The 14,409-nt window shown below is 46.1% G+C and overlaps 1 protein-coding gene across 2 annotated transcripts in view; it reads left to right on the top strand.

The window, feature by feature from the left end:
* The window catches only part of LOC125095234 (UDP-glucuronosyltransferase 1-6-like), a 46,863-nt gene that overhangs the window by 5,881 nt on the left and 26,573 nt on the right, over nt 1-14,409 (top strand). Inside the window, exon 1 of one of the 2 annotated variants that reach the window (XM_047721422.1) lies at nt 5,379-6,341. The exons of the other annotated variant lie outside the window; for it this stretch is intronic. Within the exon in view, the coding sequence (XP_047577378.1) occupies nt 5,493-6,341 (849 nt within the window). The 5' untranslated portion in view covers nt 5,379-5,492. Of the gene's footprint in view, nt 1-5,378; nt 6,342-14,409 lie in introns of those variants that run through there. 2 annotated transcript variants of the gene reach the window in all.

Below are 14,409 nucleotides of genomic sequence, written 5' to 3' on the forward strand. Positions count from 1 at the left end.
TCTTTTAGAAATGATTATGATGAATTTCACATCATGTGAATTTTACCAAAATTTTCTTAAAAAGAGAAACCACATCTTTCAACAGCTGGTTTGTTTGAGCAGGACACAAATGCACTTTCCATGTTGCATCATTTCTTCTAACACACTATTAATCTGTAATACTTCCTTTCCTTTTCAAAACAGCTGTGACTTTTTGTAGTAACTGGGTCAGTTACTCTTCCGGTCTCCTTGCTTTCTGGTGGTGGAGTGTAAGCTGTTCCTGGAAACTGGAAGTTGGTGTGGGCTTGATCGACCCGGGTTCCACTGTTCCACAGGCATACGTCATCCACACCATTCAATCACACCAGATGGCACCCCGTACCAGGCTATCTGAGTGGAGAGTCACATTGTCCTGTGCCTGCTTTGGCTCCCCACAGTCCTGAGAGACCCAAGACTCAGTGACCAAGCCTGGGTTAGATTGAGCAAGTGTTAGTCAATGATCTTTTGGGATGGACTGCTCTAGTAAAAATAGGCAAGTGGAAATCCTACTGTCTGTGTCCTCTAAGTAGTCCATTGGTCAGGGCTCATTAGTGGCCTGTGCCCCTCCCCACTGCTCCCAGCTTCTGGGACCACTACCCATGTCGGTGCAAACCTCCCTGGGTAGTGATAGACACAGCTCTTACAGTAGGACAAGTGCCCACTGGGAGCTGTCTGGCCAGACAAGCCACACTTCTCTGGACTGCCCCGTCCCAGCCATGGGTGATTCAGACTTGACCATTTCGGACCCGCACCAAGACCTGGACCCAGAATGCCAATTTTTGCAGCCCACACCCCATGGCCTAGCCAATGGATTAAGCTGCCCCAGGATCCCACATCTCATACACTGTCCACATTACTCGATGTGCTAAACCACAGCAGACTGTTCACACACAAGCATACTTGTGTAGTTATTTAATAAAACATTTATTCATTTGATTTTGCATTTTTGTGCTCTGCAGTTAGCAAATGCCTTTTTCTCAGGTCTCAAGCACTTTGCAGGTGCTTTTAAATCTTGTAGGTCCAGGGTCCGTTACTCATAGGTCGTGGGTGATTTGAGGGTCAACTTCTCTAAGGTTGTCATCACCTCCATGCACACCTTTACGACTCCCCTCTATGCCAAAAGACAGGTGTCCTCCTCTGACTGACTTTTTGGGAACTCCCAGGATCTACCTCCTTCTCCCCACTGATACATGTCCTAAGCTTAGTTGTTGGATCTGTAAGAATCCCTAAGAAAACACTGGCCTTCTCCCAGACACTCCATGATGCCTGAAAACATGTCGAGCTCTACAGCACTGCCCAGGGTGGGTCTGGCCTTTGGGGTAGATCACCTTTAGGGTCTCCACAACCACTGGGATTGGCACACATGCTAGATCCTTCTTCCTGTTGCCCTGTGTGTGCACACGCACCATTTTTAGAAACAGTCAAATCTCAGGAGGAGGAAGAGAACTGTTTTCTAAAGCTTTCTTAATTTGCAAGACATGTCTTTGGTGATGTTTTGCAAAGTGGGATTGGTTCCTTTCCTTCATCTCCTATCTCCAGTGTGTAAGTTTGGGTCTGCTAGGAATGAAAATGGGGCCCCCAGCCAAGTCATGTGCTTTCCCCAGCCTTCTTGTTGAACAACAAGATCAGAGCCAGGCTCTCCTAGGAAGGACCCAGGCCAAGGTCCTCAGCAGAATGGGGGTCTGGTGTGAAGCAGCTGAGGTCTGTAGCCTCTCTTGTCTCTCTTCCCCCCACACACTCGCTTAAGCCTTTCTGCCTCCCGATGTACTGCTCCTAGAAAGGATCGGCTTAGCTCTTGCCTGCACTGGAGGGGTGGACCTGCACTGTGCTCACTCTGTAAACTTCTTGGGGTCTTACTGCTGTCTAGATGGACCCAAACCAGGATGTTACCCCCCTCCAGGCTCTGATGATTGTAAATGGAAAATCCTGCTGGCATCCCTCCCTGGAGGAGGTTGCAATGAATTTGCATCTTGGCTGCATTCCTGGGACCAGCCCTGTGCTTGGGATGGTGATTCCATGCCATTCCGTGCCATTCCTCTGGCTTCTTCTCCTTTCCTAGGTCTCAGCATGCCTCATGAGCCCACAGGCATGGATTATGACAAGACCTTGTGTGAGAGTTCAGTTGTGCCTGAGTAGCTGTGGGCGAGTCTGTTCTAGTCATGCCAGAAACTACCTTTCATTTAGCCTGGTTTCAACCCTCATCCTCTTGGACCTCCCTTGGTCATGTGGTAGGTATATATGGGAGGATAATCATGACCCTCTCACTCTGAGTCTCAGTTGAGAAACCCAACAATCAGGAGATGGGTCATGCCCCAGGCAGACGGGGGGCGAGTGGGGATACAGGGCTGGAAGTGGGCTCAGTGCCGTCCAACTCCTGCTCCAGGGCCCTTCCACCTGCTGGCTACACTCAGACTTTTCAAGTCTCAGTTTCCTAAAAGGCAAGTGACCCATCACATGCTCATAATGCCATTTACCAGTTTATTCTAAAAAAAAAAAGAGCACACCGTTCTTTAAATTTCATATATGAATTCTCACAACTTGGAAAGAGACAAGAAAATGAAATGCAGGTTGTGGGGGTGCCTGGGCGGCTCAGTCGGTTAAGTGTTCGACTCTCGGTTTCAGCTCAGGTCTTGATCTCAGGTGGTGCGTTCAAGCCCCATGATGGGCTCCATGAAGAAAAAGGAAATGTAGGAATAAAACAGACAAACCAAAGTGTCGTTCTTTAATCAGCAAACATTAATGGAGAGCTTACTGTATGCTTGGCATTCTTCTAGATATTGGGCATAAAGCAGAGAACAAAACAAATATTGTTCCTGCCCTCAGGGTTTCCCCATTCTAGTCAGGGGGAGACACATAAATGAGCAATAGGTTGGGTAGTGATGAATGAAACAGAGAAATATAAGGAGTTTGAAGGCTTCCCAGTGATGGGCTGGGTTATTTAATAATGAGCTCACCAGAGAAGTCTCTTGGACATGACACTGACCGAAGCAGGCAGGAAGGGAGGGAGCGAGCCATGTGGACATGGGAGGTGGGGAAGAGGTGACATCTTGGCTTGTATCAGTATCTAGGCCAATGGCTTATAAAAATTCAAATATGTACTATTTAGGCCTTTCCAGAAAAAAAAAATTGCCATCCTCTGATCTAGAACAGTGATTCTCAAAGTACAGAAACTGAGGGATCCCTGAGACCCTTCCCGGGAGTCCCTGAGGTCAAATGATTTCATAAAAATGTTAAGACGTTATTTGCTTTTTCCACTTCATCTTCTCAGCATGGTACCGTGGAGTTTTCCATAGGCTCCACGACATGTGGTATTGCCTAGGCTGAGTGCAGAGGCGGGTGGCAGAGTCCCACCATTGTCTACCAAGTCAGACAGACGTTCATATCACAGGGACTTGCTTGCAGAACGTGTAAAACAACGTCGTGCTCAATTTTTTGCTTGTTTGGGGAAATAGAGTATTTTTTTCATACAAGTTGTCAGTCATGCTAACTTCTCTTGGGCTTATTCTTGGTATCATAAATGAGTGAGGAAGTGTCTTTTATACACGCCAGTTTTAGTTTCTAAAATGGTTTATCTGGATAGACATGACCCACATAAACAAAAGTTTGGGGGGGTTGTCTCCCATTGTTACTAAGAGTGTAAAGGAATCCTGAGATAGAAAGGTTTGAGAATGGCGGATCTAGAGGGGGCCAGTTCTGTATTCCTTCTGAGGTGCAGAAGTTCCCCAAAACTGCCCCTTCTTAAAGTGGCAAGCCTCTTTCTCAGACCTGGACTTTGGGGTTTGAATTGTGTGAGATGATAGATGAGCGCTATTGGCTAACTTGTGTCCCCGGAAAGATGTGTTGAAGTCCTATTACCCAGTACCTCAGAATGGGACCCTTTTTAGAAATATGTTGGTTAAGAAGAGATCATTGGTGGTGGGCGCTAATCCAGGATGACTGGTGTCCTAATGAAAAGCGGAGATTCGGACACAGACATACACAGGGAGAAGGGCGAACAGGAAGGTAGAGATGAAGTGACACCTGCATCTGCCTAGTACTGCCAAAGATTGCCAGCAATCCACCTAGCTCACCAGGAGCTAGGAGAGAGGAACAGGTTCTGTCTCGAAGCCTCCAGAAGGACTCAAGCCCACTGATGCTTTGGTCTCAGACTTCTGGACTCCAGAACTATGGGAATACATTTCTGTTGTTTGGGCCAGCCACTGTGTGATACTTTGTTGCAGAGACCCTTGGACGCTAAGACCCTGGGAAACTGTCTTGCAAGCCATAAAGTGTTCTGCCGACATCAGGGGTCCCGATGCTAGCGCTTTTTTTTCTGTTTCGACTGCTGGCTGGTCAGTTGTTGCCGTCAAATGTCTTGTCACCTGATGCCTTCCCATTGTTTTATACATCTACATTTTCTTCCCTTTTAATCTTCCCACCTCCTCTTCTGTCTCCTTTAATTCCTCCTGTACTCTGGGGTTGACAGAAGGCAAAGCTGTATCTTTCCCTTGCTGAGACGTTTTAGGTGTTACTTTCTGACCACTGGGGTGCTCCTTAGTTCATATCACATAGGACCCAGCTGCCTGATGACAACCAGAGGGAGCCCCTCCGTGGGATCTGTCCTGGGCACCCACAGATTATAGATTGACTTACTAATTTTCACGGCTCTTCCCCCCAACCCCAGGAGGTGGTACAGATGCCACTCCCTTTCGAGAGACGGGGAATTCAGGCACAGAACAGTGGGGCTGCACAGCTTGGAAGAAGTAGGTTGACTCCAGAATTTTTGCTTTTAACCATAGTCAAAGTGGGAATTCTGGTTTTAGAGCATGTATCTTAAGGATTAGATTCTGTCTTCTGATAGAACAGGAAACTCGCAATAATAGTGGTTTACCCCAAAGAACCCAAGGGGTGGGGAAGGGCCTAGATCAGACTCCTCTGTGTCCCTTCAGCTTCCAGCAGCCCACTTTTAAATCCAGTGATGGCTGTGGTCACAAGGTCACCAGGAGGTGGAGTGGGCAGCTCCACTGTGTTGTTTCAAATCTTGAATCTGGCATCTGTTGACCCTTCCTTTCTGAACAACATTGAGGATAGCGGAGAAGCACTAAGAGCTGTTTGTCTATGAACATCATCACCACGCGGGGGAATCCAGAAAGCTCAGGACAGAGGACCACCACCAGCCTCCAGGAGCCTCCCAAGCTGTCCTCCAAGCATGACTAAGCTCGGGAAGGAGAGGCAGAATGGAGATAAAGAGAAAAATAAACCCAGAAGCTCAGGTGAAAGCCGATAAGAAACCTCATTGGGTCAAGTTTGCTGTGTGCATAAAAATAGTTAAATATTAATTTATGTTCTTTTAAAACGGGGCAAAATTCAGAGCAAGGAGAGGTAGGTAGGGGTTATAAAGAGCACTGGTTCTTTCAGGGGAAAAGAGCCAGGGAGCCCTGAGGTTTAGAGAACGTGAACTGTTTATTCTTGTCACTACCTGTCCTCTCCCCCAGATGACCTGCCTCCTCCAGTTGTTTCTGAAAGTTTTTTTCTTAGTGCTCTGGGGGGAGGTTGTAGGTGACAGCCTGCTGGTGGTCCCTCAGGATGGAAGCCACTGGCTCAGTATGAAGGACATAGTTGAGCTCCTCAGTGAGAAGGGGCATGACATTGTGGTGCTGGTGCCAGAAGTCAATTTGCTTTTGAAGGAGTCCAAGCACTACACAAGAAAAATCTATCCAGTGCCATTCGACCAGGAGGAGCTGGAGAGTCGGTACCGCTCTTTTGGAAACAATCACTTTGCTGAGAGATGGCTCCTGAACGCTGCTCAGATGGAATACAGGAATAGCATGATAGTTATTGACATGTATTTCACCAACTGCCAGAGCCTCCTGGAGAACTCGGCCACCCTGAGTGTCCTCAGGGAGAGCAAGTTCGATGCCCTTTTCACAGACCCAGCCCTACCCTGTGGGGTGATCCTGGCTGAGTACCTGGGCCTGCCCTCCGTGTACCTCTTCAGGGGCTTCCCATGCTCTCTGGAGCATACCATGAGCAGGAGCCCAAACCCTGTGTCCTACATTCCCAGATGCTACACTCAGTTCTCAGACCAGATGACGTTCCCCCAACGGGTGGCCAACTACCTCGCTAATTACTTGGAGACTTATCTGTTCCACTGTCTGTACTCGAAGTACGAAGACCTCGCCTCCAATATCCTCAAGAGGGATGTGCACCTACCCACCTTGTATCAGAAGGGCTCCATCTGGCTCTTAAGATATGACTTTGTGTTTGAATATCCCAGACCGGTCATGCCTAACATGGTTTTCATTGGAGGGACCAATTGCAAGAAGACGGGGGTCCTGTCTCAGGTGGGTGGTTTTCTTTCTTTTTGATTGCTCTGTGTCTTTATGGGCAGATGCTGTTCTTACACACTCAATCTTCCCTCACTCATTTGGCTCTTAAGCATCTGTCAGCTGGGAGGGCTTCCTGAGGAAGGGGCTGCCAGGCTCTGAGTAGAGGGGTATGGATGGAGTCTGATGCTGAGGTTCTGAATGATGCTGAGGATTTAGATGGGGTAAACAATAGGAGGGCTCCTTAGCTAGGTCATCTGGGGACAGTCACAGAACATAGAATAAGCCTTGGAAATTTTCAGTCTAAATCCTACACCCACCTGTTGAGGAAACAGGGGAAGGCCTGACCAAGCGGATGCATTGCTGAGAGGACAATCTATGTGGAAATCCATGCTTTTTTTTTTTTCTGGGGCCCCAAAGCAGAGATCATCAAATAGCAGCCAGTTGACCAAATCTGCCCTGAGGCTCATTTTTTATATGGCCCAGAGCTAAGAATGGTTTTTATATGTTGATCTTATTTTTAAAATTTTTATTTTATTTGAGAGAGAGGGAGAGAGAGAGAGAGGGAGAGAGCAGGTGTTGGGGTGGGGAGTGGGAAGTGGCAGAGGGAGATGGAGAAACAGGCTCCCTGGTGAGCGGGGAACCCAACATGGGGCTTGATATCAGGAATCTGGGAACATGACCTGAGCCAAAGACAGATACTTAACCAACTGAGACACCCAGGTGCTCAGTTTTTATGTTTTTATTTTATTTTTAAGATTTTATTTATTTATTTGACAGACAGAGATCACAAGTAGGCAGAGAGGCAGGCAGAGAGAGAGGAGGAAGCAGGCTCCCCACTGAGCAGAGAGCCCGATGTGGGGCTTGATCCCAGGACCCTGGGACCATGACCTGAGCCGAAGGCAGAGGCTTTAACCCACTGAGCCACCCAGGTGCCCCTATGTTTTTAAAGGGATGTTAAAAACAGCAACCACAAAGAATACATGGCAGAGATGTATGTGGCCCGCTAAGCCTACGTATTTACTACCTGACCCTTGGCAGAAAAAGTACTTTGACCTTTGACCTAAGGCAAATGTTCTTAGAAGCCTTCCTGACATATGGGGAGAGAGCCCAGAGCCACTTTGGAAAGTTAAAAACTTACGAGTTCTTTGTTTTTGTTTTAATATTTATACCTTTGAAAGGCTTCAGATCACTTTTTTTCCCAGCAGAATCCTCTTTCTCAAAGCACTTTTCATCCGAAAGAAAGCCTCAGATAGGTCCCAGAGACTCTCATCCCTCTTCTTTCACATATGACAATTTCTTGGTTGGTATGCCGGACAGTTGGCCATACCTCTGAGAATGGGCAGGATCAGGGCCCATGAGCATAATTGGACTGGTTCCAGGAAGCATGGGGCATGGAATACAAATCCCACATGCCCGGAAAATTTAACCAAGTAATTAATAAGCAAAAGTGTCATAAGAAACATTTGGCATTAAGAAGGAAAAAAACACATTTTGGTACCTTTCATCCCCACCCTCTTATTTTTGCAAAAAGAATTTGATTTAGTCATATTGCAAAACAGACGGTGGTAAATGTGGGTTTTTTGGAGCACCGTGAACTTACATTGGCATCTCAGCTGTAACCCAAATGTCCACCATAGAGAACCTTCTGCATCACACAATATGTAATTATCAATTTGTATTTCAAATCAGAGTTTTTTTGTTAGATGATCAAACCATTTCAACACTCGGGAGAAAAATGTGTCCTTGGCAGTGATGGCAATGTTCTGGAATCCTACAGAGGTGGTCGTTGCAAACGTGATGAAGGTACTCAATGCCTCTGAACTGGTCCCTTTAAAATTGTTAATTGTGTTATGTGACTTCACCTAAAAATATTACTTAAAAAAGAAGATACATCATAAATCAGGAAAACTAAAGACCCGATTCATAGCTGGAAACAAACCATATAACAACAACAAAAAACCCCACAAATACTCCTCAGTAGGCAAATTACTTGATCATTCAACACACAGCCACCATACAAGGGGCCACTGAAAGTTTGGAAACATATGTGGCTTCAGAAATAATCCAAGAAACTCAAATTAATAAACAAGGAAATTCAATTTTGCTCATCAAATCAGCAAGCGTGTTTTATAGGTAACTGTTGGCCTACCTACAAAACAAATATAATTAAGTTTCTTATTATGCTTTGGCTAATGTGCAGAGCCTTTTGAAAACCAGAGCTTGGTGAACACTCCTTGCAGTAATGCTCTGATTCACACTCTGGCCCGATAACTGGGTGCTGGTAGATTTGCGTGTCTAACAAAGGATGAGATCACTCTGCAACACCCACCGTAGCGTGACTGACTATAGCTCTTCCTGCTTCCTTGACCCTGGGCGGGACTCAACCACCTCAGAAGCCTTCCTCGTTGGTTTCGCTCAAGATGCTCCCAGAGAAGCTGCTCAGGCACCTGGCCGGTAGTTCCCACTGGGAGACCCCAGATGTCCTGAAGCCGCTTATCCCTGTCCCCACTGAGGGCCTCCTCTCCAACCCCGTGCGCCCTGTCACCTGGCCCCTCTGCCTTTCCCTCTGCCCACAGGGGCTTTTTCCTCTGCCCACAGGGGCTTCAGTCCAGGCCAGATGCTGGCACGCTGTCTCCACTGTCCCTGATTTTTAGTTGAGACTCATCTGTCCCATGGCTAATCTCTTTTCCTTAGGTTTCCAATATCTCCATTTTTAAGAGTTTTATTTATTTGAGCGATCTCCACACCCATCGAGGAGCTTGAACTCACAACCCTGAGATCAAGAGTCAGATACTCTACCAACTGAACCATTTTAGAAGAGAGTTTGGCATTACATTTCAGAATTAGAAGGGTCCTTGAAGCATTTTTCTTAGAATAAAGGAATTCAGAGATAAATTCTAGTCTCTTCCAGTTGCAAAGCAGAGAACTGCTCAGAGGTTCAGGGACAGGTTTTTACTCTCCCTTTTAGGGGCCATACGGACATGGGGAGCTCAGACTTCCGGACCTGCACATCCTCTCTGCCTAGCCTGCTGTGGGAGGGAATGCACCAGAGCCCAGCCCTAGCTTGAGCCTGGGTGGGAAAGGACCAGCTTTCCCTCCCCTGCTGGCTTCAGGGATCCCTCCTTTCTCCCCATTACATTAGAAGAGTAAGAACTATAAGACCTGGATTCAAGTCCAGCTGTGTGGTCAGGGCGGGTGGTTTATCTCTAGTGTTCATTCCTCCATCTGTGAAATGGGAACACTCTAGAGGTCAGGGCTGGGGGCAGGGAAGATAGAGTTCATGGGAGAACTTTGAAGACTGTAAATGCAATACATGCAGGACAGGCTGCTTTAGGCTGGAGTGACAGGATGGAGGCCCCTCAGACAGGAAACAGTCCAGTTCTCCCATACACGAGCAAACCCATTTCCAGGCAAGCCAGGTGAGCTGCTTTAGGCCACCATCTGCAGCAAGGGGCAGAGGCAGGGTAAGAACCCACCCCCTTGTCACTCTCCCACCTGGAGACCCCACGTTTGCCTGGTACTCTTTCTCCAACTATACAAAACCTGGAGGGTAGCAGCCCCATAAAGGGAAGAAAGGAGGCGGAAGGATGACTCAGCAGATCTGAGGCATTTCCTCCTGGCCTCCTGGCCTCCTGGCCTCCTGGCCTTGGGCTTGGGTCTTCTCATCTCAGAATGGGGCTGACAGCATGTGCCTCACTCCTCACAGGGCTGTTTGAGGGTCACATGGGCATTGTGTGAAGGGGCTTGGAAGACTATCAGGGGAAGCCATGGCCCCGTCCCTCTCTTCTCTAGACCTTCACTTAGGAGGCTGGAACATTCTCTCTATGAGGTGATCCAAACAACATGGCTTTCTTGCATTGTTCTTTGGGGAGCATTTTCTCAGAAAACCAGATCCCAGCTCTTCAGGACTAGCTCTTCTATCCCAGCTTGTCTTGCATTCTGGAGTCATCTAGATAGTGGTTCTCAAACAGGGGTAATTTTGCAACCCTTGGAGGCAACATCTGGAGATATGTTAGGTATCGCAGTTAGGGGATGATACGGTCTAATTTTAGAGGCCAGGGATGCTGTTAAAAATCCTTTATAAAGCACAAGAAATACCCACCCACCCACTCCCAACAAAGAATTATCTGTTCCCCAATAGTGCTGAAGCTGAGAAATGCTGACCTAAATCAATGCCATGTGACCGTCAGTGACTTCTACCAGCAGGGCCCCAGCTGGGTGGTGAGGGGCCACAGAGATCCTTTATTCACTCCCTGAGCCATCTGGTCTCCCTTCAGGAGTCTCTACAAGTCATAGTCATGCAGGTTCCAGCCTCTACATTTGTTGGTTGAGCTGAGGATTGAATTCGAGGCAAGTCAGGGGCACAAAACCCCAAAATGCCAAGTCATTCTTAATAGGTACTTTTTAAAGTACATGACTTGGACCAATGTCTGCAATGCCTTTTGTGGTTTGCTTTTGTTTCAAAAAGGGTTTTGAAATGTGTTTATTTTTATGACTGATCGGGCATGCAGGACATTTTGACAGTATTGTTTCTGTTTATTAAGTAATTATCCAGAGTAGCTAAATGCTAGTAGGAGTCAGCATTAAAAAAAAAAAAAAGTATTCAACATGAGTATCTGAAAAACTTGAACCTTGGTTGATTAATAATTGACATAATTCTAAGAGGATGAGATCAAATGGGTTTAAACAAACAAATGAGTAACTTTCCTGAGATACAAGTTATAGATCATACAATTCATTCACGGAAAGTTTGTAGTTTGGTGGTTTCTAGCAACCATCACCACAATTAGTTTTGGAATTTTGTAATTACCCCTAAAATAAATTCCTACCCTATTAGCCGTTACTCTTCAGCTCCTGGTAACCACTGATCTACTCTTCTGTCTCTATGGATTTGCCTATTCTGATCATCTCATATAAAGGGGATCACAGAATATGTGATTGGCTTTTTTAACGTGACATGTTTTCTGGGTTCATTCATGTTGTAGCATTACTTTTTATTGCTGAATAATAATTCCTTCTTTGGATATACCACACTCCATGTAACCACCCATCAGCTGATGGACTTTTGGGTTGTTTCTCCTTCTTGGCCATTATGAATACATGAACATTCATATACAAGTTTGGTGTGGACTATGTTTTCAATTCTCTTGGGTACGTACTGAGGAGTAGAATTGCTGGGTTGTGCGATAACTCTATGTTTTATCTTTGAGGAACTGCCAGATTGATTTTCGAAGTGCCTGCTCCATTTGCTTTTTTGTGGCAAGATATACATAAAATAAAAGTGTGCAGTACACCTGGGATGTACACTATCACCACTACCTAGTTCCAGAATATTCTTGTCACCCCAAAAGGACACACACCTATCTTTTAAGTACTCACTCTGCATTCTGCCCTCCCCAAACCCTGGTGATCACCAATCCACTTTATGTCTGTAGATTTGCCTATTCTGGATGTTTTATAGAACTGAAATCATACGATAGGTGGCCTTTTGTATGTGGCTTCTTTACTTAGCTTAATGTTTCAAGGCTTATCCATTTGTAGCATGTGTTGGTACTCCATTCCTTTTTTTTTTTAAGATTATATATTTACTTGGGGGGAGGGGCAGAGAAAGACAGAGAGAGGGAGGGAGAGAGAGAATCCTTGAGCATACTCCCTGATGAGTGTGGAGCCTGATGTGGGGCTCCATTCTAGGACTTGAGACCATGACTTGAACCAAAACCAAGAGTTGGACACATAATGGACTGAGTCACCAAGGTGCCCTGGCACTTCATTTCTTTTTATGGCTGAATAATATTCCACTGTGTGGATGGACCACTGTTTGTACATTTATCAATTGATGGGCATTTTAAAAAAGTTTTATTTATTTAAGTAATCTCTGCACCATACGTGGAACTTTGAACTCACCATCCTGAAATCAAGAGTCACATGCTTGCCAGGTGCCTCTGCTGTTGGACTTTTATGTCATCAGTTGATGGGTTTCTACTCTTTACCACTGTCAATAGTGCTGCTATGAGCATTCATGGACAAGTTTTTAACAGTTGTTTTCAGTTCTTTTGAGTAAAAACCCAGGAGTAGGATTGCTGGGTCAGATGGTAATCCTATGTGTAACTTATGGAGGAACTGACAAACTGTTTTCCACAGTGGCTACACCATTTTATATTCCTACCAGTAATGTATGGATATTCCAGTTTCTCTACATCTTTGCCAACACTTATTATTTTGCATGTAAAATTTTTTTTATTATAGCTAACCTAGTAGGCAAGAGGTAAAATCTCATTTTTATTGGCATTTCCCTAATGACTATTGATGTTGAGCATATTTTCCTACACTTGTTGAGTGTTCTCATATCCTGTTTGGGCAATAATCTATTTAAATCCTTTGTGTAGTAGGAATTTTGTTTTTGTTAGTGTTGTTGAGTGTTGGAAGGAGTCATTGGGAGGATGCTCATGCTGGTTTACCTGGGGGCTGGGCTCAGGCAATTGGAGGCTTCTCGGCTCCTTCACTGTCCTTGGGATGTGTGTTCTGCCTACCGTTCTCCAGTGGGAGCTGTTTCCAAGGATGTAGCCTTGAGAGAGTCAGTGTTGCTGATGGTATACTATCTGAATTGTACAGATGACTAAACCCAGTTAAGGCCTCTATGTCAACTTTCAAGGTTTGGCAGGAGGGGCGGAGATCTACTGGTCTTGGGCCACCCAAGACAAGCCTTGTGAGTTAGTTCTCTTGCTTATTACCCCTGCCACCCACCCTCTGGAGGAGTGGTCTGCCTCTTTCTTCAGTCTCTCCTTGCCCTCCATGTAGGGTGGTCAGCTCGTGAGCCAACAGTTGGAGAACCAGCCAGGAAACTGAAGAAATGGGCCTTGAGAAAGAGTATCATGGGGGAAATCCTGAGTAGGCTGTTGAACTTTTTGCAGGGAGAGTGGCACGTATGTCAGATGCTATGGACCGCCATGTGAGTATGGGGACACATGAACACACTGGCTGGTTCAATGTACGTGCTGGAGGCAGTGCCCAGAGTGCACATTGGAGGAGGGGGAAATGGATGGCTATCCGCTGGGTGGGCTGCTACCATGGGCAGGTTGGTGGGCCACCGAAGCTCAGCTAGAGGCTGAAGAGGCTGAAGCTTGAGTCAGAAGGTTGGAAGGGCTGAGGTTGGAGAAGAACGTGTGGTGCCCACTGCTCTGCGGGCTTCAGGGCTGGCAGACAAGTGTTGGGCACTGTGACAGAGACAACAGAAAGGGAGTACTCCTAGAGCTTGGTCTGAGCTCTGGAAGGGGGCAGAAACCCCATAATGGGTAGTGGGTTGACTGAGGTGCTGGCCATTTTCTGGCTGTGTGGGTACAATGGCATTAAGAAATCTTCCTGTTAACAGGGAGGAGCCGTACAGTGGTTGAGGGCAGAAGGATGAGAGGGGGGTGTTAAGAAGAGTAAGGAACGTTTACCCTGGCACTTGGCCACTCTCGGGCTCCTGTGCCATCCTGTCTTCATCTTCCCCTTAAGTTTCTGCTTGCTTTTGTTTGCTTCCCAGTGCCTTCAGACAGCATTAAAAAAACAAACAGGGGCGCCTGGGTGGCTCAGTGGGTTAAGCCGCTGCCTTTGGCTCAGGTCATGATCTCAGGGTCCTGGGATCGAGTCCCTCATCGGGCTCTTTGCTCAGCAGGGAGCCTGCTTCCCTCTCTCTCTCTCTCTCTCTGCCTGCCTCTCCATCTACTTGTGATCTCTCTCTGTCAAATAAATAAATAAAATCTTTAAAAAAAAACCAAACAGACCATTTTGCAAGAGTTTATAATCATTATCTGTGGGACCATTGGTCTGATAAGAGCTACTCCTCTATCACCCTAAGCCAGTAATACTTCCAGGTGAATTTAAAAATATTGTTTGGTCATGTTAAAAATCCCAGTGAGATTTAGTTTGGGTTTGCATTAAATCTATAGCTTAACTGGGGACAAAATCAGGAGCATTACCATGTTCAGTCTTCCCATCCATCATGTTGTATGTCTCCTTATTTATTTTATCTAGATTTATATCTTAGAGTCGTCGAAGAATAAAAATCTGAGTAAATTTGTAGATCTAACTGTCTTAAGGA

The sequence above is a fragment of the Lutra lutra genome, chromosome 3 (genome assembly GCF_902655055.1).
Source record: "Lutra lutra chromosome 3, mLutLut1.2, whole genome shotgun sequence".
Lineage (NCBI taxonomy): Eukaryota > Metazoa > Chordata > Mammalia > Carnivora > Mustelidae > Lutra > Lutra lutra.